The 20926-nt window shown below is 44.2% G+C and overlaps 1 protein-coding gene across 1 annotated transcript in view; it reads left to right on the forward strand.

Moving 5' to 3' along the window:
• Positions 1–291: 291 nt before the first annotated feature.
• The window catches only part of CDH4 (cadherin 4), a 1028403-nt gene continuing 1007768 nt past the window's right edge, over positions 292–20926 (forward strand). The window contains exons 1-2 of the mRNA XM_063146852.1: positions 292–398; positions 4061–4172. Of these exons, the coding sequence (XP_063002922.1) occupies positions 339–398; positions 4061–4172 (172 nt within the window). The 5' untranslated portion in view covers positions 292–338. The remainder of the gene's footprint in view (positions 399–4060; positions 4173–20926) is intronic.

Below are 20926 nucleotides of genomic sequence, written 5' to 3' on the forward strand. Positions count from 1 at the left end.
CTCCTGCTGCTCCTTTAAGGGCGCCTGCCTGCCTGCCACTCCGCGCCGTATGGGCCGGGCTTGGGAGGCGGGGATTCGCTAGAGCAGCACCGAGAGCGCTTCACCTGCAGTTCAGAGCGGCTGCGAGGAATTAAGCGGGGAACGCGAGGAGGGCAGCTCAGCGGCTGGGAAGAGTTGGCGGCTCCCAGGGACAGGCGAGCGAAGGGAGGAAGAGGCGGCGGCCAGGCACCGGCGGCCGGTCGGGGGGGCGCGCGCTGGGGGGGTTGCCCAGCCGGGGCTGAGCACGGGGGAAGGCGGCGAGCAGGAGGGAGACGCGCCCGGCTCGGCGATCAGCGGAGATGCCAATTGGCTCGGGAATGCTACTTCTCTTGCTCTTTTGCTGCTGGGGCTCGGCGAGGGTAAGTTGGAGCAGCTGCTCCCGCGGCGGGCGGAGAGGGTGGTGATGGTGGTGGTGGAGGGAGGCTGGGTGGGCGACCGCCGCCCGGCACTGGCCGGAGGCAGCGGGATCGTGCCAGCAGGTTCCGGGGCTCGGGGATTTTTGCCTGCGAAGGAGCCCGGGCGCCTCGCTCTGCCTCTCGTTCTGTTCCTCCACCTCTTTGCGCACATCATTATCGGCACATTTGTCGCTCTCTGGGATGCATCCCTCCGTGTCTGTGTGTGTGTGCTCGGGAAAAGAGGGGGTCTCCCCTGTATTTCTGCATGCGGCACATTCTCCCTCTCCTCGCTCCTATATGCATAGATGTCGTATGCCATAAAGGTTCAATGTCTGTCTCCTTTTGTGTGTGTGTATTGGGGTGAGCTCGTGGAGAGGCTCCGCCATGCAACACCCCCCTCCAAGTTTTTTTTTTTGCAGAGCGTATGCAACAATGCTAGCTTGTGTCTTCCCGCTGAGACACATTCACACAGCTCTCTCGGCTGCCTCTCCCTCCTTTCCAGCTATTCACAGACGCTGGTAGACCAAAAGCCTGGGGAGGGGGAAGGCTTTTTGCAAAGGGACGGGGTGGGTCGCCGTAGCGAGAGCTGGATTCTCGGTTTGGCAAATGCAAAGCGTTTTAAGGAGGGGGGGGGGCAGAAATGGGTCTCTGTCTGCCGCCGGCGAGAGACCCGGGTTGAGACCATGATACGGTTCCAACGTCCCCAAGTTCGCTGGTGGGAGCGAATATAGCCAAGCCACGGAGAGAACCGCGCAGTTGGACGGTCATAAAGTGTGTGTATGTGTGTGTGTATTAATCTGTCTTCGTTGGGAGTCTCCCAGAACTTCATAATGGATCTTGCACTCACTTTTCTAAACCGTCTGCCTAACCCACATGGCGTGGCAAGAAGTCTTGGGTGTTTATCAGACCGGAATATTCGGAGGAACCAGGGGAAAGGGGGACTGGTTTAAGGATGGAGAGGCAGCTCTGTTCCTAAACTCAATTACTGCTAGGGAAGCCCCATTGTATGCGATGGGACTTACTTCTGAGTAAACCTGTTTAGGATGGCACGGCAAACCCTTGCTCTGAGACTTGCGTGGATCTGCCCCCTTTCTTGCTGCTTTGTTAATAGCATAGTTTTGGAAATCTTTTAGCCTGTCAGTGGGTGTGCCAGATTAAGGCAGATAAGCAAAGGGAAATTTACTCAGGATTTGTAAAACCTCTGATCTTTATTTTTTTTTTTCAAAAAAAAAGTGGGATTTTTTGTGTAAGTTTTTTTTAATGCACTTTAATAGCTTTTACGGAAGTAACAGGGTCACTCTCTGCTGCAAATGTGTATTAATGCAGTTTGAAATTGGGCTCCCTAACTTGCTTCCCTATATTGTGGCATGTTGTGCTGTATGTATTTTAAGTGCAGATTTGCAATGCACTCTTATAAAATGGTATGATATTGCCGCTAGTATATGAATACATAGTGTTGATTTTGTGTGTGCAGACTTATTAGGCACTAGCCTCTTGTCCTGCATTTTGATTTCTCCTATATTTCAGCACAATGAACTTTAAAAATGTTTTTTTTTTAGAAAAGTATCTGTGATAGCCACACTGGACGCACTCTTGAACTGGAGGCTATGTTTTTATTTTATTTTTTAGAGTGAAAATTGACCAAGTTGCCTTTCTTTCCCTCTCCCTGCCTGAATGAAAATCCCTTTAGAAGTTAATTATCATTAACACTGTTTTGATTGACAATGGGCATGATTGACTGGGAAGTTCTCCTGCACAAACCTTTCTGTGTAGGAGCCCTGCAAGTATTAGTTGCACTGGAGGGCTCCTGGATAGATTGTGGCCAAATAGGGCATCTTGTTGGGGTCCCTTTTTGTAAGGAGACATTGAGCCACTTTTAGCCTGGGAGTGGGGAGAAAGAAAGGACTTCCAGTTTAAAAAAACATTTTTGGGGTGGGGTGGAGGGCTTCACTGTACATAACCCTACCCCTGACCTACTGCAGTGGCCCTGTGCTTCGGGGTCCACCGTATTAAGTGGGGTGACTAGAAACCCAAAGCCTGTTACCTGCTCTCAGATTCTGAAATGTTTCCGAATTGCAGCATCTTGCCAGCAGACTGCTGGAGTGCACAGAAGAGTCACTCTCATGCACTTCCCATAGACGGTAGCTGGCATTTCTCTTCCAGGCGTGATTTCTCGCCGAGATTACATTGGCTTGCTTTTTGCTTAGTAAGCACCTCTGCAAGCTGGGAGACAGACTCTGTGTTCTTTGCTACCCCTCTCTCGCATCCCCATACACGTTTAATGTAGCTTTCCTTCAGTTCATAATTATTTAAAGTCCACCTCTGCAGAACCTGTTTGGCTTTCTAGCTATTAAATCTTCCCAGCGTCTTCCATATTTAGAGTGTGAGGTGGTCAGGTTGGCTCTCTTAAAATAAAGTTATGTGTTCTTCCTGGGGATTAGGCCGCCTTGCTTTTGTGCCTGCCATGAAATAGATGGGGGATCCCCTGGATTCCTGGGGGGGACTCTCTAGCAAAATCTTACCGAGGGCTGTAAAAATAAATGCGCTGATGCCCCCTTCCTCCAAACCTTCATACCTTCTCTTGCCAGTGGAAATTTTATTTACAAATCGCCAGCTAACCAGCTTTTCGGCTTCCCTTTCACATTCGCTGGAGTCGAATCAAGCTGATAGATTTGGAAAACCCAGTCAACGCCCCCCCCCCCCCCGTGCAAAAGCAACATCAATTCTAAAGTCACTCCCCCCAAGGCTTGGGGTGGAAACTAACCTTTCCCTACGTAGATTCACTCCAGCGTGAATCTGGAAACAAATCTCAGGCATATCTGTCTATCCCAAAGGCGAGAAAGTTACATGGCAGTAGCTGTTGATGTAATGTTACAAGTGAGGGTAGCTAGATGGTGTGTGTATAGGGGTTGGGGGAGCTAAGGTGCATATATTTTTGTTTCTCTGAGTTGCCATCATAACCTTCTTGGATTTCACTTTGTATTACAGCCAGGGATGCTTGCATGCTTACACATGCTTTCTCTCTCTCTCTCTCTCTTCCCTGCTCTTACTGCCTGCCAGGTGGTGATTGCTCAGCAGTTCTACATTGATTTGTTAAGGGAGGTACAGTCTGCGTGTGTATATATGCACACTCACAGCATCCTTCTGTAGCTTTCCCAGTAACTCCAGAGATCTTTATGATTGGTTGAGTGGGGCTGAAGATTCCCATCAGATGGATTCCTCAGAAATTGGGGTGGGGTGGTGGTGGGTTGTTCCTGTTTAGCTACTCATGTTCGCCCGCTGTGGCTTGATTTATATTGATCTGAGACATTAAGGTGCCTCTAACGTAAGAGATACATTGCTATGTGCAGCGGCCACCATTCTGAGCCATCTTCTTAAATATTTCCCAAGTCTTCAGCATTCTGGTTGGATCCAATAAGCCAGTATTGCCTAACCAGTGTGCTTCATTTTTCCTTCCTGGCTTGAAATGTGTTAGCAGTTTGACATGATCACTGCTGTTTCTGCTGCTCAGGCTTGCCTGTTTGTAGACACCTGCATGCCGACTGTGAATTGCCCCCTCCTTCCCGATTGCCACCCAAAACAACACAATCCATGGTGTTCTGTTGCTCTTGTTTTGCTCTCTACAGGCACAAAATGGGGATCTTACAGTCAGACCCACTTGCAAGCCAGGCTTCTCGGAAGACGATTACACTGCACTGGTTTCCCAAAACATCATGGAAGGGCAGAAGTTACTCAAAGGTAGGAAGCGTTACTGGAAAAGCAATGGGATATCTTAACGTACGCTCCTCGTTGTGGAGAGGAAATAGCTGACATGTGAAAAGCAAGAGCTCTGAGTCCAAACGTTTTATTGGCAAAATGATCTGAGGAATGATTCTTGCAGGCTCGTGCATCTGTGACAATACTGAACTACATTACTATACTCAGGAACAATATTGAATTCTTCCGTTGCTTATTGTGTGGCTCCGGTGAAAGGATTTTAAGTTAGCGTGCAGCACCCAATCCTTGCTCCATGACTTTCTCACCTCTGTCCCACCCCTCTGTTGTTAGAAGTTTCTCTTGTTGCGTTTTGGATTTCGGGTTTGTGTGTGTGCACGCGCAGTATACTTGTGTTTGAGATTATTTTTTGCTTTGCAAAGCCTGATAAAGCAGACGTTGTTTTTGGATATGTGGTAAACAAGCCTACAGACATTCTGTTCTCAAACGGTGGCGTTCATGTTCATTACTGCCCCACTGACAACATGAAAACACAGGCAGTGAGAAACTACCAATTAGCTTTACGGTAATTGCGCGATTATAACTGCTTTTTGTGTGTGTGTGACTGAGCTCGTAAAATAACTTCACAATCCAAAGGACTATGGGTTATCTGGAGCATGGTTCCTTTTTTGTCCCCTCCCCACAACTCTGCTTTTTAAGTTAATGAAATACTTTAACTGCCTATTTGCATGACACAGGAGATATAAGCCTTCTGTTTATCCCTATGAGAAACTTAAAAGCAGAACTGGAACAATTCTCTGCACTTTTGCTTCCTAATTGCTAATAGACACTGTAGATGTCACTGCTATGAGCCAATCTGATATGGCAGCGGGATGCCATTGAAGGAAGTGAAGACAATTTGGAGTAAGAACCAGAGATGGCAAACCAGAGATGGCAGTGTAAAGGAATGGGCAAGCATGTTCGCAATGGAGGCTGATGAAGAATCATTTGCAATGTGCTATCTAGTGACTTTAGGCCCTCAATGTAACAAGACAGCAGCATGGCACATTGAAACCCCAAGAATATAGTCCTGAATAGTTTTTTCTACATTCACCTTGTATTCTCTAAATAGGGTTCATTCTCCCCCACTTTTTTTTTTTTTTTTTGCTGTTCAGAAAGAAGTTCATTGGGATAATGATGGAGTGTTTACAGAGCTAGAGAAAAATCATGAGATTTAGGAACAGGCATGCATTATGACGACCACAAATTGAGAACATTTCTCAGGATGCTAAGGCAAATAAAATAAATAAATAAAATGCTTTATTCTTAATGCCCGATGCATCTCAGACCAAATTTTAAGAACATAAGTGCCATGCTGGATCAGACCAAGGGTCCAGCTAGTCCAGCACTCTGTTCACACAGTGGCCAACCAGTCATCGGCCAGGGATGAACAAGCAGGACATGGTGCAACAGCACCCTCCCACCCATGTTCCCCAGCAACTGGTGCACACAGACTTACTGCCTCTGATACTGAAGGTAGCACATAACCATCAGGGCCAGTAGCCATTGATAGCCTTCTCCTCAAGGAATCTATCTAAACCTCTTTTAAAGCCAGTCTGCTGGTGGGAAAGAGATTTACGGTGTTAGTTTTCAATCACATGCGGCCAACCCCCTTTAGAAACTCTTTCCAGAAACCACCTCTCTTGATATCCGTCCAGAGAGTGATCAGTGAGACTTCCCTTCCCTTGATTTTAATGGAATTTGAGCGCACTTAATATGTCCTTGTAGAGCATCCCAGGGACAAAAAGTAAGCAGCCAACCCAAATAAAGCTGAAAGCCCTGTGTGATCAGGACATGGATAAGGTCCTCTCTAGGGTCACAATGTACTCCCAACATCAACTCAACTCATTAAGGGGAGGAAATTATTGGTGGAAATTGCTCATTCACTGCAAATTACTTAAATGGCTTACTGTGGTATAGATCCCTATTTATTTAAAGTTCTCAATCAGCTGACACTACAATTAAATGACAGCTTCTCTTTGGCTTTGGCTGGCACTGCCTTTGAACTCTCTTCACCAAACTTTCTGTTCCATCCCTATTGTCCAGCCAACTACAACACAACACAATGAATCAAACACCCAATTGTCATAAACCCCCTTCCAAAAGGACAGATGAATTACATTATTGCCTGAAGTGATGGAACAATGAAATAAACACTAAAAAAAAGTACTGTCAATCAGAGTGAGATCTTAAAACGAGAGAAGAAGCAGATGAGAAATGCACACAAGCAAAGGTATCCAGTTGGAACAAGGATGGTCAGTCACAAGTCAGTCACATGTTTATCTGCAGCAAGGAAGAGCCACCTTCAGTTGAACAGAGCAGGATGAGTCAGAAGAGTTTGCTCGGTGGCACAACGCATGCTTTTGCATGAAGAGCATCCAAAATTCAATCTCCAGGAGGTAGCAGATAATGGAGAAGCTCCCTGCCTGATACTTGGCAGAGCAGTGGCTACCCTAACTATACTTTGGGCTCAGTCAGGGGTAGGCAACTTGTGGCCTTCCAGCTGTTTTGGCCTACCACTCCCATCAGCCCTAACTAGCACAGGTAACTGTGAAGGATGATGGGAGTTGTTGGGCCAAACATCTGGAGGGTCACAGGTTGCCTACCCCTGGGCTAGATGGACCAGTAACCTGACTCTGTATAAGGCCAAATCCTTTAAAGCTGTAACTTAACATTCAGTCATGTTATCAAAAACTTACAGAGGGAACATATAAAAAAATGTGGGCACATCTTACAAGAAATACCTGGATGTCAAGGGGCGGGGTGGGGGAACACAACCTCTTTTAAGAAAGCTAGAAATGAGATTCTGCCCTGAACTATATGTATTTAGTGAGAACAGACAGGCCCATCTGTACATTTTTACCTGGAGCAACAGCACCTATGGGTCACCATCCCTTTGGGCCCTGTACTTGCTGCAGATATACTGGTAAGGAGACAGAGATGGGTTATCATTGCAACAATAAACAGCATTTCCTGAGACACTTCAACACCAGTAATGTAGTATATACCATTCAGTGTCCATGCAAAATAATCTCTGTTGGAAAAACATCAAGGATCCTCAAGGAAACAGGGAAAGATCTCTAACATTAGAAACAAAACCAAAAAAAGGTATTGCACTAGTGAGACATTTCTTGGATGTAAGATTCTAGGCAGTGGAAAAACTAAACACAGAAAATAAGATCTTATTTGGAAAAGAAATGGAGTAGAGTTTAAAGTTAAAAACTTTGGCCTTACAAGTCCTCTACTATAATGGAGACTTTTTTGTTTTGTTTTTAACTCCTTTGAGTTTTTCTGTGAAGTTAGCCACCCAGGACAATCCCCGACTTCTAATCTCTTTGTTATTGCTAACACCTGAGTGAGAGATTGTCGACACCTGCATATAAGGCTATATAATCTGCTGCCTTCCGCAATAATTTTACCTGCCAGTTATTGAACGTATGAGTTTTCTGAAGGCTATTCTAAAGATAGTAAGTAGGCTGTTATGCAATATGTTAAATATATTATCTGTTTTATGGCCCTTGAAGAAAGCAAGAATCAAACAGACAAAACATTTAAAACCAACCAAAATCTAGCAGCATGGAGTATTAAAACACCAGATCAGGGATATCTAAGAAAAAATGGAGATGTGGGCAAGGAGTTCTGGTTTATATACTTTTATTTATTTTAATAGTTTTAAATTTTGTGAGCCGCCCAGAGAGCTTTGGCTATGGGGGTTATAAAAATGTAAGAAGTGAAATGGTGGGCCTCCTTCAGGATGCTATTCCATTGTTTTGTCACTAGTGTGCTGAACCCCTGTAGACTGATTTCAGAAAAGAGGTGATGTGGCCAGAGCAAGTGGCTTCCAGCTGAAAGATTGTAAGTTCTGGGGAGGTTTATATGGGGTTTTTACCCTGTTGAAAAGGTAAAGTGGTCTGGTGTGCCAGTATATGCACAGGCGTGTTACGCCCGTGCCTCTGGATTTCAACAGTCTTCTTCAGCAGCTTAATGAAGATGAATTTGGGATGTTGTCTAGGAAAGGTCATGTCTGGTAGCCTCCATTTTGGGTGTTACTGAGAACTTCACAGAAAATGCAAGGGTATTTATCTGATTTTATTTCTTATGCTGAATAGCTGAAGCTCTATGGGCTGTTCACAAAAACTAAAACCACAAGGTACAGTATAAAATATAAAAATAGAAACAAATTTAAAACAGCGTTGCTTGAAGACAAGGATGTTGAATGGTAGAAAAATTTTAAAAAGTCTTTTTTGCCTGGTACCAAAAGGAATGCAATGTAAGCGCTAGGCGAACCTGTCTAGGGAGCTCATTCCACAGCTGGGGTGCCGCAGCAGAAAAGGCCCTTTTTCTGATAACCATCACTTACTTTGGCAGAAGGAACCCTGAAGATGACCTTGGGGTCTGGGCAGGTACATATGCAAGGAGGCAATCCTTCAGATAACCTGCTCCAAATACTGGACCCTTTCTAAACGATTCAAAAGCAGCTACTATATGTAGTGAATGATTACTCCTAATAGTAAACTCAGGTGGAACACACTACCACCGATTTGGATGGCTTTAAAAGGGGGTTGGATAAATTCCTGGAGGAGAAGGCTATCAATGGTTACTGGCCCTGATGGTTATGTGCTACCTCCAGTATCTGAGGCTGTATGCTGGGGAACATGGGCGGGAGGGTGCTGTTGCATCACGTCCTGCTTTGTTGGTCCCTGGTTGACAGCGGGTTGGCCACTGTGTGAACAAAGTGCTGAACTAGATGGACCCTTGGTCTGATCCAGCACGACACTTCTTATGTTGTGAATGCCACCAGGGTTGTAGCCATAATGGAGCCACTGAAAAATAATTTAAGAATGCTTGGGGGGAACCTCAAGGGTTGCAGAACTAAATAAACTACCCTTAGTCAAAATGCCGTGGAGGACAAAGAAAACCCAAAAGAGTCTAATGAAGACTAAGCGTGCTTCTTAGCTGCAGAATGTAGTGTGTCAGTTGGGAAAAGACAAATGGAACATGGGTTTGATGGGCGAGGGGAGGGCTGTGATTGGAGGAATTAGCTGACTGGAACCCTGAATAGGAACATTGCTTTAAGGAGGGAAGATATGCTGCAACGTTTTGTTGTATATCCCATTTGTAGATACTGAATAGCAAGAAAAGAACCGCACAATATGCAGCTTAAATGTAGTACTGTGTGTATTTATGGTTCGTGTGAAGGATGGATGGGTTTGGCGGAAAGACATGGACCAGAACAATTTTAAATGATGTATATGAGTGTAATATGATAACTGTTGTATATGAGCATAATATGATAAATGATACAGTAATTGTCCATGGGCATGGATCCAGTGGGAAGGTCCCCAGGCAAGTTCTATGGAAATTAGTGTGAGCTGTGGAAGAACCCTAAATGATTTTAAAACCCAGGCCAAACTCCTTTTCAATGACTCGCCAAGTAAGGGATGAGGAAGTTGCCAATATAAAAGACCAGATTTAACAGATGGAAAATGTCGCAAAATAAGAGTCTAGCGCTTTGGGGCAGAAGTATGCCTTTTAAGGAGAAGTTCAGTAACAATTCCTGCACTCAGTGAAAATCCTGCAGGTACTGTTTGAGGCTTCAACTATAAAAGTATTGCTCTGATCTGATGTGTTTGAGATCCCTGATTCCTTTAGCCTTCTCCAGACAGCTGCATTGTTGCCTGAAGTTTAAAGTGATGCCTAGGTGTCACGATTGCAGCCAATGTGGGGCTCCATTGCAATGAATGGCATGCCTTTGCCAGCAACTCCCATTCAATTCCGAAGGTTTTGACCTTGGAGAACTCAGGCTGCATTCTCCCCATTGTTTGCTTCTGAAATTTATTCCGCTGGTAGCTGTGGGAAGTGAGTCGCAATTTTATCAATGGAACTGCAAGTGACTTTCAAATAAGTATAATTATTTTGTTTGCCAATAGCTAGGAAATCTATTTTACACCTTTTTTTAGGAGTGTGTACACTAAATTGCATGCTGTTCTAATTAATTTGTACAATATCTGGGACAAATCTGTTACTTTAAAAACACTCCCCACCCGTGTGTGTGTGTATGTATATGTATGATTCTTTTCTTGCTTAAGTTGGATTTGAATGTGCTGTAAGATGGAACTGTTAAATCTCCAGGATTTCATTTAATGTTGTCTCCTAACACCTGGTATGCCTGAGCGATCAAAAATTACCCACTCCCCCCCCCCATCTGTGTGACATTTTCTGCACTATGGCTCAGCATTATGTGGTCGAGCTTCTCCGTTTTCTGGTCTGATTTCTCTTCTTTTTTAAACTAACCATAGTTTATTGAGCCCAAATATAACTATGGTTAAAGGAAACAAGCCAGGGGCAGAAACCATAGCTTGAAATTTCCTTGGCCTGATCTACACCAAGCAGGATATTGCACTATGAAAGCATTATAGAAAAGGCAGGAGCCACACTACTGCTTTATAGCAGTATTGAAGTGCACTGACAACTGTTGAGGCCCATTGACACATACCATATACCACTTTCATAGTGCTATATCCTGCTTGGTGTGGCGCCTGCCTTTTATATACCACTTTCATAGTGTAATATCCTGCTTGGTGTAGATTAGGTCCTTATTTCCCTAAACCAGGGTCTTGAACCAAAGTTCTCCAGGCCCATTTGTGACCTCCAGTGTGGCCCTCAAGTTTTTCCCATATGGCCATGACACCTACCTCATGCCTCATCTCCTTTCCCGAGTCACAAGTAGTTTGGAGGTTTCCCAGCGCCAGAAAGTTAAAATGCCTCTCGTAACACAAAGTTACTGCCAGTATTAGCTTTTAAGTTAGTCATGCTGGCTTGGAATCATAGAAGAGTAGAGTTGGAAGGGGCCTATAAGGCCATTGAGTCCAACCCCCTGCTCAGTGCAGGAACCCACCTTAAAGCATCCCTGACAACTGTGTAGTTAGATTTGAAAGTCATTTCCCAGTTGCTTGTGCCTTGTGATGCGTTGTTGTGAAGTTTGCTTGTTTAGTGAATGGATTCTAATGTGTGTAGCTTCTAAACAGTATCAGCACTTCAGTGCTCAGCTGAGTGTCATACCTGAGGTCCCCAGACTAGCATGACTCTTCCTTCCGTAGCATCAAGATTAAAAAATGCGCACACATGCTTCTAGCATTCTTCCTGGTTGGAATCGAGTTAAACAGATAATGACTACTTTATAATTGAGTTATTCCAATGGAAATGGCTTAGCCTTAATTTGACAACAAAAGCTTTCACAGAGTCATTGTTTTATTATAAGTACGCCATAAGCTATTTACTACTACTTTGTGGTTCATCTTCTTTGCTTGACTCAGCTCTCTCGCATCCTGCAAACATTGAGAATCCAGCGGGTGCCCATTTGTTACACAGTAATTAACTTGTTTATGATAAATGGATGGAAGAAATGTCGTGGCATTTTGCTTTATGTCTCAATAAAAAAAAATAGCGTTTGCATTCTCCCAAATTTCATGCTAATTAGGCTTAAAATAGTTTCCCCCAATAGGGTAGCAAATCCGGCAGGTTGAACGGTGTGGACCACAGTTTAATCTGGGAAATATTTAGCTGAACTGATCTGTAGAGCTGGTAAGCTTTTTCTTTAGGCAGTCTGTGTTTTTGCCTTGGCTTTCTTATTATTACCAGGAGTTATTTGTATATTCTCTCTCTCTCTCCATATATATTTCTTCTTTTTTGTTTAGCAGGATAATAAACTTATGGTCATGGTCACTGGTGCATGGTAATGTATGAAATAGGATGGTTAAACTATTTTCCTTGGGCTAAGATTGAACAGACTTGTAGTAGGGAGACTGCATTGTAGCATAGGACAATACTGCGCTGGTATCTTTCTCTGCTTTGTTTAATTATTAATGTTAAACGGGTGAGAACAGCTCGCCGTTGGCGGAGGGCAGAGGAGCAAAGAGGAAGCCGAGAAGGCCTGGGGAGGAGCGGCTGTATGAAAACTCAATGCAGTATGGGAAATCTTTGAGGTCAGGGACGTGGATGGTCCGGATCCATGATCGGGAGAGTACTGTGTTGTTGGTTTTGTGGTGGAATGTAAATTTTACAGAACTACCACTAATACAAAAAGAAACTACAAAAGCAATAATAATAATAATAATCTGTTTATATCCTTCCTATATGCAAAACACCCTAGGTGGCAATTAAAGGTTGGCTGGCAGCTTCTGATTGTTTAGAACTGAAAGTTGTTTGTTTCTGTGTTTGGAGGGTGGGGTGGGGTGGCAGGAATGGTTGCTCCTTCGATAGAATTCAAGCTGGCTCCTGTGTTTGGACTAAAGAATTGTGCCAACGCTGTTTCCCTTCTGGGTTTGTACCCAGATCACATCCCTGTAATTCTTGAACACCTGCCTTTCGTACATTAAATAACATGATTAGCAGCTGTCACTTGTGGTTCTCACAAGAGCCGGGAGATGGGAGGTTGAGCAATTGAGAGTAGAAGGTGGTATTTAATTATGCCGTCTCATTGTGTTTGCTAACACCTGTTCCTTTTTATTAACCGTTCAGACACCTTGGTGGGTCTTCTCAACCCACTCCACTCTGCTTTAAGAAATGTTCACTTTAGCTGGTTTACTAGCTTGGAATCGGTTAGTATTGGAGTTTATAACCTTTCAGTTGCTTGCTTTCTCTTCTCCCCCCCCCAATCCCTACTCTCTAAATCAGAACCCCATTCAGTCCCAGGGTCAGATCCTGCTTTGGAGAAGTATTTTTGGGTAGCATTCCAGTAGTGGGAAGAGTTGAAGGCAAAAGCGGTGGAGCCAAGATACCCCAAATACCAACATAACAGCTTCAGGTTCTTATTGTTACCTAAAGGAAAGGCATTTCAAGCTTTTAGAATGGGGGAAACTGCACTGAACCTGGGAAATGAGCAAATGATGGTTGGTTGGCAGAAAGTGGGGGTGCCGGGGGGGGAAGGGGGCTGTGGTGGACAGATGTGAAGTTTTGCACCCCTGAAGGCTGCTTGGATAGCATTGGATGAGTCTGGCTATGCAGAGGGGTGCATTTCCTAAAAACTGGGGTGTGGGAAGGCACCATGTTGGGGATTCCTCCATAAGCTGTACAGCTTGTGACGTTAGCCAAACAGTGCAGGAAGGAGTTTGTGGACATTGCAAAGCTGGTTGCAATGAGGGGGATGGGGGCGTCAAGAACCGCCCCTCATGCTTCGTAGGTTGAAATGGCAGAAACTCCCTGTAGTGTATGCGTGCATGTCGTGCCTTTTGAATGCTCTCCCTTGTTCTAAAAAGAAATGCTCCGAGTTTGTACTAGAACTAGCATTTCAGGCTGAGAGCTGCACCAAGCCTCATTCCATGATGTGCTGATTTTATATGGAACAGAGTTTTCTCTCTGTGTTACATGAGTCTGTAGTTAAAAGGAAGAACAAAAAGAAGAGGAGACCCCACTCACATGGAGAGCTTCACTCCAGGCTTACGTCGCCTTACCCTGTGTAATGTGTAGAAGAGCTCTTAGGCTAAAACTAGGTGTGGGATCTGTAATTGGAACTCTTGTGCTTTTCACAAAAGATCAAAGCAGCCAGGGGGTGCTGGTGGGATTGGTTTGTGGGTGACTGCCCTCACCTCCTTCCTCTGACTCAAAGCTGTTTGCTCAGTGCAGGGGGAATGCACAAGTATCTGTATTTTTTTTTCCAGAGGGCAAAATTCATCTTGGGCAGGGGTGGTGGATTTTAAATTATTATTATTATTATTATTATTATTATTATTATTATTATTATTATTATTATTATTGTGTGTTGAGTTTAACTCTCTCTTCTCCCAATGGAGCAACCCTGTTTTGATTCAGTTTTTGCACCATCACTGCTTTGATCATTCTGGTCTGGGCAGGGGAATATGGATGTTATGTTTTCCAATGTTGTGTGCAGTTCAGCCCTTAGAGGAGCAAAGAGTGTGTGTTTGTTGAAAGGTCTTTGATATTTCAGAAGTGATGGGAGCTGGGTTCAAAGCCCAGTGAATCTCACTGATTGAACTTGGGGCTCCCCCTCTGCCCAAGTATTCCCTGCCTTGCCACGCAGGGCAAAACACACACCATGCCTTGAGCTTCTTGGCAGAATCTGAATTCCATAAATTATACTTAATAATTAGTGCTTTTGGACCCATCATTTTGTGATGCCTGGAGATGAACATCTATCCTTTGTCTGTATGGCAGAAATGGCGTCCAGTGTTGACTAGTCAGTGTACATCTACCTCAGTGATGTAAATAAGTCCTCAGAAATGCTTGGGGCGCAATCTATACATCTTCAGACAGGAAAAAAAACCCTACGATTCCCAACATTTTCCAGAATAGTGGGCGTTGTGGGCCTTTCTTCATCTAAATATGCAGAGGATAGTGACCTTATTAGCTCAGTTGCCCTCACATCCCCATGTTAACTGTTTGTGGCCTATGGGAGAAGAAGCAGTTTTAAAAACCTCTCTGCTTTGAGGCAATTTTATTTGATGCCATTATCCAGGAAAGTAGTATGCAGAAACCCACAAACTATCTGTTCACAGGGACATGTAAATCTGCGTCATTTGCCAAATAATCCAAGGAAATAGCATTAATGGCCTGGAAACATAGCTTATTTATAAAACACTTATATTACACTTTTCTTGCCTGGTACTAGGTAATCTGCCTTCTAAGCAGTTCCAGGCCTGGTTAATTTCAGCAAACTGGCCCTGGGAACTGTTTTATTTCTAATTTTTTTTTTTAAAAAATGGCCATCCAGGTTCTCTGTCATGGCAACCATGCTTGCACATATGTTGTGGACACTTTTATGGAAGCAATTCCATTCCTGATGGGCATTCCATAGATAATGGCATGTGAATGTGATTCCTTTGGTCATTTTCTGGCCTGTAATGTGTGCACATTTTTAGCTCTCAAAACCATTTTCATATCCATTGAATAATGAATTTCATTTGTTTTTCAGCTTAGTCTCAATTAAACGTTGTTCATTCCAGTGTGCCCTTCTTGTCGGGTTCAGAACCTGACCGGAACCTGGCTCGGTCGATCTTTGGCCTTGAATTTCTTTCTTAATTAGCTAGGCCAAGGCCACCATTTGTGTGGGAAAGAGGGAACAGGGTGGATTAAAAGCGTTGCCTGGACTTTGGAATGTGATGTTTGACATTAGCCTTCTGATTAGAACATGTACTTCTCTGGGTTTACCTATCACACAGCTCTACTTTCTGCATGGTGCAAAAAACGTAGTTGCTATGTATTTCCAGAAATGCCGTCCACAGGCCCACACAACTTCTTGATCCACCAAATTAAATGCAGTTACATAGGGCACTAATAGCAACCAACGAGTGCCGAGGGCACACAGCTACAATGATGTACAATATTCTAAATACTAAACAATATTAACAACAGGGGTGATAGAAATCTCATTTTTTTGTTTTTTTGTTCTTTAATTTGACATAAAATTCCACAGAATAACAAAATGTCACAATATTTTTTGAACTAACATAAATTTCTTTCAATAGGCTTTTTAAACATAAATTTCTTTCAATAGGCTTTTAGGCTTTTTTTTAACATAAATGTCTTTCCATAGGCTTTGTTTAACAAATGTTCTTTCAATAGGCTTTTTTAACATAATTTTCTTTCAATAGGCTTTTAGGCTTTTTTAAACATAATTTTCTTTCAATAGGCTAACAAATTTCTTTCAATAGGCTTTTGTTGTTTATTCATTCAGTCGCTTCCGACTCTTTGTGACTTCATGGACCAGCCCACGCCAGAGCTTTCTGTCGGCTAGGCTAACATAAATTTCTTTCAATAGGCAAACAGGTTACCAGTATAAAGCAATCCTGTTTTCGCTGATTTTGCGTCTTCAGGATTACACCCACCATGGGGATAATGCCGTGGCCAAAAAGGCAGGGATTCCAGACATCATTCTTAAATGCTTAAAGCCCGGCAGAGAAACCTCAAACAGATTTTTTTCTTCTAACAGCCAAATTACATGCACTTACATAGGGCACCCCACCAGGGATGTGATAAATCTCTAGGGGTTTTACTACTTGTCCCAGAGCTGGGCAAATCAGGTCATCCTCCATCCGACCAACAGTAAAAAACCAGGTCTAGGGTATGTCCTGCCACATGTGTCACGCCAGTGATGTACTAAGGGAGCCTCATAGTTGTCATGGTAGCCATGAAGTCTCAAGGAGGCCCTGTCAGGATGGCCTCGGCGTGGATGTTGAAGTCCCCCCAAACTACAATCCTAGGGTTCTCCAACACCACTTCTGAGACCACCTCAGTCAGTTCGGGCAGGGAGACTGCTGGGCAGCAGGGTGGGCGGTATGCCAACAGCATACCTGTTCTGTCTCTTTGGCCCGGCACAAGGTACAAACCCCCCAAACTGGTGCTAGAATGGATGGGTTTCCTTGTGAGGAAGATGGAATCCTTATGGATGACGGCAACTCCCCGCCCTCCAATCTAGGCTGGTGCTGCACCGAGTACCCAGGTGGACAGAGGTGAGACAGATCCACTCCGCCCAGCTCATCCACCCAGGTCTCAATCATGCACACTAGGTCAGCCGTTTTGTCTATGTTCAAATCATGGATGGTGATTGTTTTATTGTGGACTGACCTGGCACTCAATAGCAGCACCTGCAGATCAGAAGGTGGGCTGATAGGGCAACCTGGATCTTGAGATTTGAGGGAAGGATTGAAAGTTGGGCCAGATCTCAAATCTTCGTTCCTCCCCTGGGATTCATATATAAACAGTAAAAGGAAGAAACCAGTAAAATCGGGCAGGGAGGCCAGGCTATTAAGAAAATGAGGCGCCAGCCTAAATATGTGAACAGGCCTAATATACCACCCTCCTCAAGCAGAGTTTCACACAATCACACAAGGCTCTCATCCAGGCTATGGCCAGTCTCTCACCCTAGCCAGTTGCCCCCACCCCTCAGCTCTCACCCAAGGGATGGTTGGATCTCAGCCACACCAGCTGTCCTATGCTCTCACCCTAGGATAGCTCATGCCTGCAGTCATTCATACACGCATGTACAGTTGCCCGAGAAGAGGGGTAGGGCCCTTGCCCTTATCACTAATAAGCAGGATGGCTGTGGGGATGGCAGCTGCTCCTCTTTCTCTCTCCTGGCTAATGGTGCTGTTCATTCCCTGCAAGTACCAGCTCTCCCAGGCACCTTTAGCCAGCCAGCCAGCCTATCTATCCCCATCCAAAGAAGGGGACAGGTAGAGATTATCAGCAATGACTGTCTGGGGTTCTGGTCCTGTAGGGAGCAGCAGCAGTCAGCCAGGCAGAAGTCCAGGACAGGGATGGCTGTGGAGATGGTAGCTGTCACCACAGGCACTCCTCTCTTTCACTCTCCTGCTAATGATGGCATTCTTTCCTCCCTGCAGAAAGACCTTACAATTAAGTAGGGAGAGGTGAGAGTGTGTGTGTAGGAACAAGCAGCAGCCCTGTTTCCCCAGTCCTGTCTAGCAAAAATACAGAGCAGGAGGAGAATTCAGAATGGGAAGAACAGCCTCCAACACGCCTCCCATACTGCACCGGATGTTCATAGAATCATAGAAAAGCAGAGTTGGAAGGGGCCTACAAGGCCATCGAGTCCAACCCCCTGCTCAATGCAGGAATCCACCCTAAAGCATCCCTGACAGATGGTTGTCCAGCTGCCTCTTGAAGGCCTCTAGTGTGGGAGAGCCCACAACCTCCCTAGGTAACTGATTCCATTGTCGTACTGCTCTAACAGTCAGGAAGTTTTTCCTGATGTCCAGCTGGAATCTGGCTTCCTTTAACTTGAGCCCGTTATTCCATGTCCTGCACTCTGGGAGGATCGAGAAGAGATCCTGGCCCTCCTCTGTGTGACAACCTTTTAAGTATTTGAAGAGTGCTATCATGTCTCCCCTCCATCTTCTCTTCTCCAGGCTAAACATGCCCAGTTCTTTCAGTCTCTCTTCATAGGGCTTTGTTTCCAGACCCCTGATCATCCTGGTTGCCCTCCTCTGAACACGCTCCAGCTTGTCTTAACCCAGCTTGTCATAACCCTACGGGTTCAGAGCCCTACGGGCATCGAGGGCAGGAGTCCTAGGATGGCACCCTTAAAGCCTTTCTCCATCAGTCACATCTCAGTTCTGCCAGCGAAATAATAAATGATAAGGGCTAGAGCTCAAGTATTCCTTAAACCCAGCGATGTTTAACATTTAAAGGACTCTGCTTCTTAACTGAGTCCCTAGACCATAACCTTCTCTTCTGCGGTGCTCAGATTAATTACTTTTTATCGGAGGCTATTCTAGAAATCTGTCCATTGCTGAAAAGAAACTACAAACATGTTCTCGGGAAGCCATTTACAGCTGTGATTCTTCCCCTGCTTCCTTTCACATTAAGATCAGCTTTTAATTTTTAAATTTTTGTAGAAGGATGCTGAGAGAATTGAATCTCAATTGGTTGAGTTGGGGCTTTGAGGCCTGGTTCTAACTCAGGTGATAAACCTGTGTTTTGGATGTACAACCTCAGTATGCAGGTGGGAACACTCAAACTGAATGTTTCATTGTATTTGTATAAAAGGAGCTATCAGTCCTTGCACATAGAAAGCTGACAGTTCAGGGAACTAGTTTTTTTTAAAAAAATTATGCAGGGATTTTTTTTACCCTGTAAAAGAGGAGCATCCAATCATATGAATACCTGAAGTCTGTAGTGGTATAATTCTTGTGGGAACTAGGCCAGGCTTTCATAATCCATGACATAGTTGAGAGGAGGGGAAAGAAAGACCATGATGAAGCTACTTCAGCATTGTACTAAGGAAATCTGCAAGGATTACTGTGCTTTGTAGGGTTCTCTTGAACTTTTGAACTTGGCTGTCAAGGAGTTCCTTGAGTATGAGCTGAGTAGCTTTGAAGGTTTTCTGTCTGCCTTTTGTGAAGACATAAGTGGGGTTCCTCATTAAAGGCCTTACAGATCCACCTTTCAGCAGAACTTAATTTAGAATTACCCCGGTATGTTCTAGTGGTATGCAGAACATATTCCTCTATTCTAGGCAGTTCGATGTTGCTACATATCTGTTGTGGCCCAGACTGTTTTGACAGTTACCTTGAGCCCAGTCTGGAGTTCATATATTGGTAGTCTCGAAACGTGGGTTAAGTAGCATCTCAGGGTTTCAAGCAGGGAACCTGAATAAACTTTCCAGACTTTGAAGCAATCTTCGCAATCCGGTGTCCTTCAGATTTTCTGTTCAGCAGTTGTAATCATTGGTTGTGTTTGCTGGCACAATTGGGAGTTGGATGGCATCAAGTTGAGGAAGGTTGTGGTTTGCTGTCCTTAAGGTTTCCTTTGGACAAGGTGAAGGGCAGAATCTATAGCCATCCAGTGGTGTGAGAGGGCTGTCTTGCTAAAATGAAGCAAGATAGCATAATGACAAAGAGATTGAACTTCTAGTTCAAAACTCACCTCTGCTATGAACTCAACCAAGCCACCTTAAGTAATGCATTATTCTTTGCCTCTACCCTCATCTGTGAGAGAGGAATATAACAACCTTGTAAGGTAGTTCAGTGTGGTGAAGGATTGCAACAACCTAGCATAAGATATGAAGAATGATTATTAATAATACTTTAAAAATAGATTCTGCCTTTCTAACATATAGAAGCAGCTCACAAAAAATCAATAATGGAATCAAAGCCAGCAACTAAGACAGAAGAAGCAGATGAAACAGTTCAAAAAACACAAAGAAATGATTGGCTAACCAAGTTTAATGTTGACCTAATCAGAGAAGTTGTTAAGAAAGTGGTGAAAGTGAGTGGGGCATGGACAGATATCCTTGAGCAGTGTCCAGGCACTGCCCCATAGAAAAGTCTCCATGGGGTGGGATGTTATTACCCTTTGACACTTCACTTGAAAGCTAAGGTTCTGGTAGCCATCGGGTAGCCAATATAAGTCCTGATTTTAGGCAATTTTGTAAACTTCTGTGTCAGTGCATGGATATCATTCCCCAGACATGTTTAATTTAAAAGATTAAATTTAAAAACTCTATTGCCTTATGGATTTGATGGAAATAGACTAATGGGCTTTGTGAACAATTTTATGTCTGGACCAGTGGAGTTGCCCCATTACTTAAAGCGTGTAGGAATAGGGTTCTCCACGTGTCTGATCTGCACAGGCAATACTGTGTCTTTTTTATACAAATCCTCAGAAGTGCAATAAAATGATTCTGTGTTCGTCTCCTTTGTTTGATATCCTAAGCATCAAAAAGTGCTGTCGATGGTATTGATAGACCATGCAGTGTCTGGACTTTCGTCCCAATATGATGGGTACATGCAAAATGATTCCTTGAACCCTTCTAGGTATCAGCACAATGTAATTAAAACAGGCAAAAAGGATACAAAGTGATGAATTGCAGAAAGGCTGTGTACAGATCAAATACCTCTTAGTACAAAGTACTGTAATAGCTCATGGGGTGCGGGGGAATGGATGCTGGTGAGCAGATTATGCTTGTCGACATTTTCACATAGATGCTTCTGAAGACGTGATAATCAGTGCACACAGGGTCAAGACTCTGTTTTCCATCCCCTTCCCAGTGCTTTGTACAGGATAATAGGGAATTCTATTGTTCCTTCTAAAGAGTCGGAATATTTTAGCCTCGATAAAGTTCTGCAGAAATTAGGGTTCAGTCACCTTCTGATGTATCGGGTGTATTTGGATTGCTATCTCCCAAGGCCATAGGGATACTTACAATCTTTTCTGGGCACTATTCGTTCTTGACACAATTGTCGTGACCCACACGACCCTGA

This window comes from Elgaria multicarinata, chromosome 1 (genome assembly GCF_023053635.1).
Source record: "Elgaria multicarinata webbii isolate HBS135686 ecotype San Diego chromosome 1, rElgMul1.1.pri, whole genome shotgun sequence".
NCBI classification, from domain to species: Eukaryota; Metazoa; Chordata; class Lepidosauria; order Squamata; family Anguidae; genus Elgaria; species Elgaria multicarinata.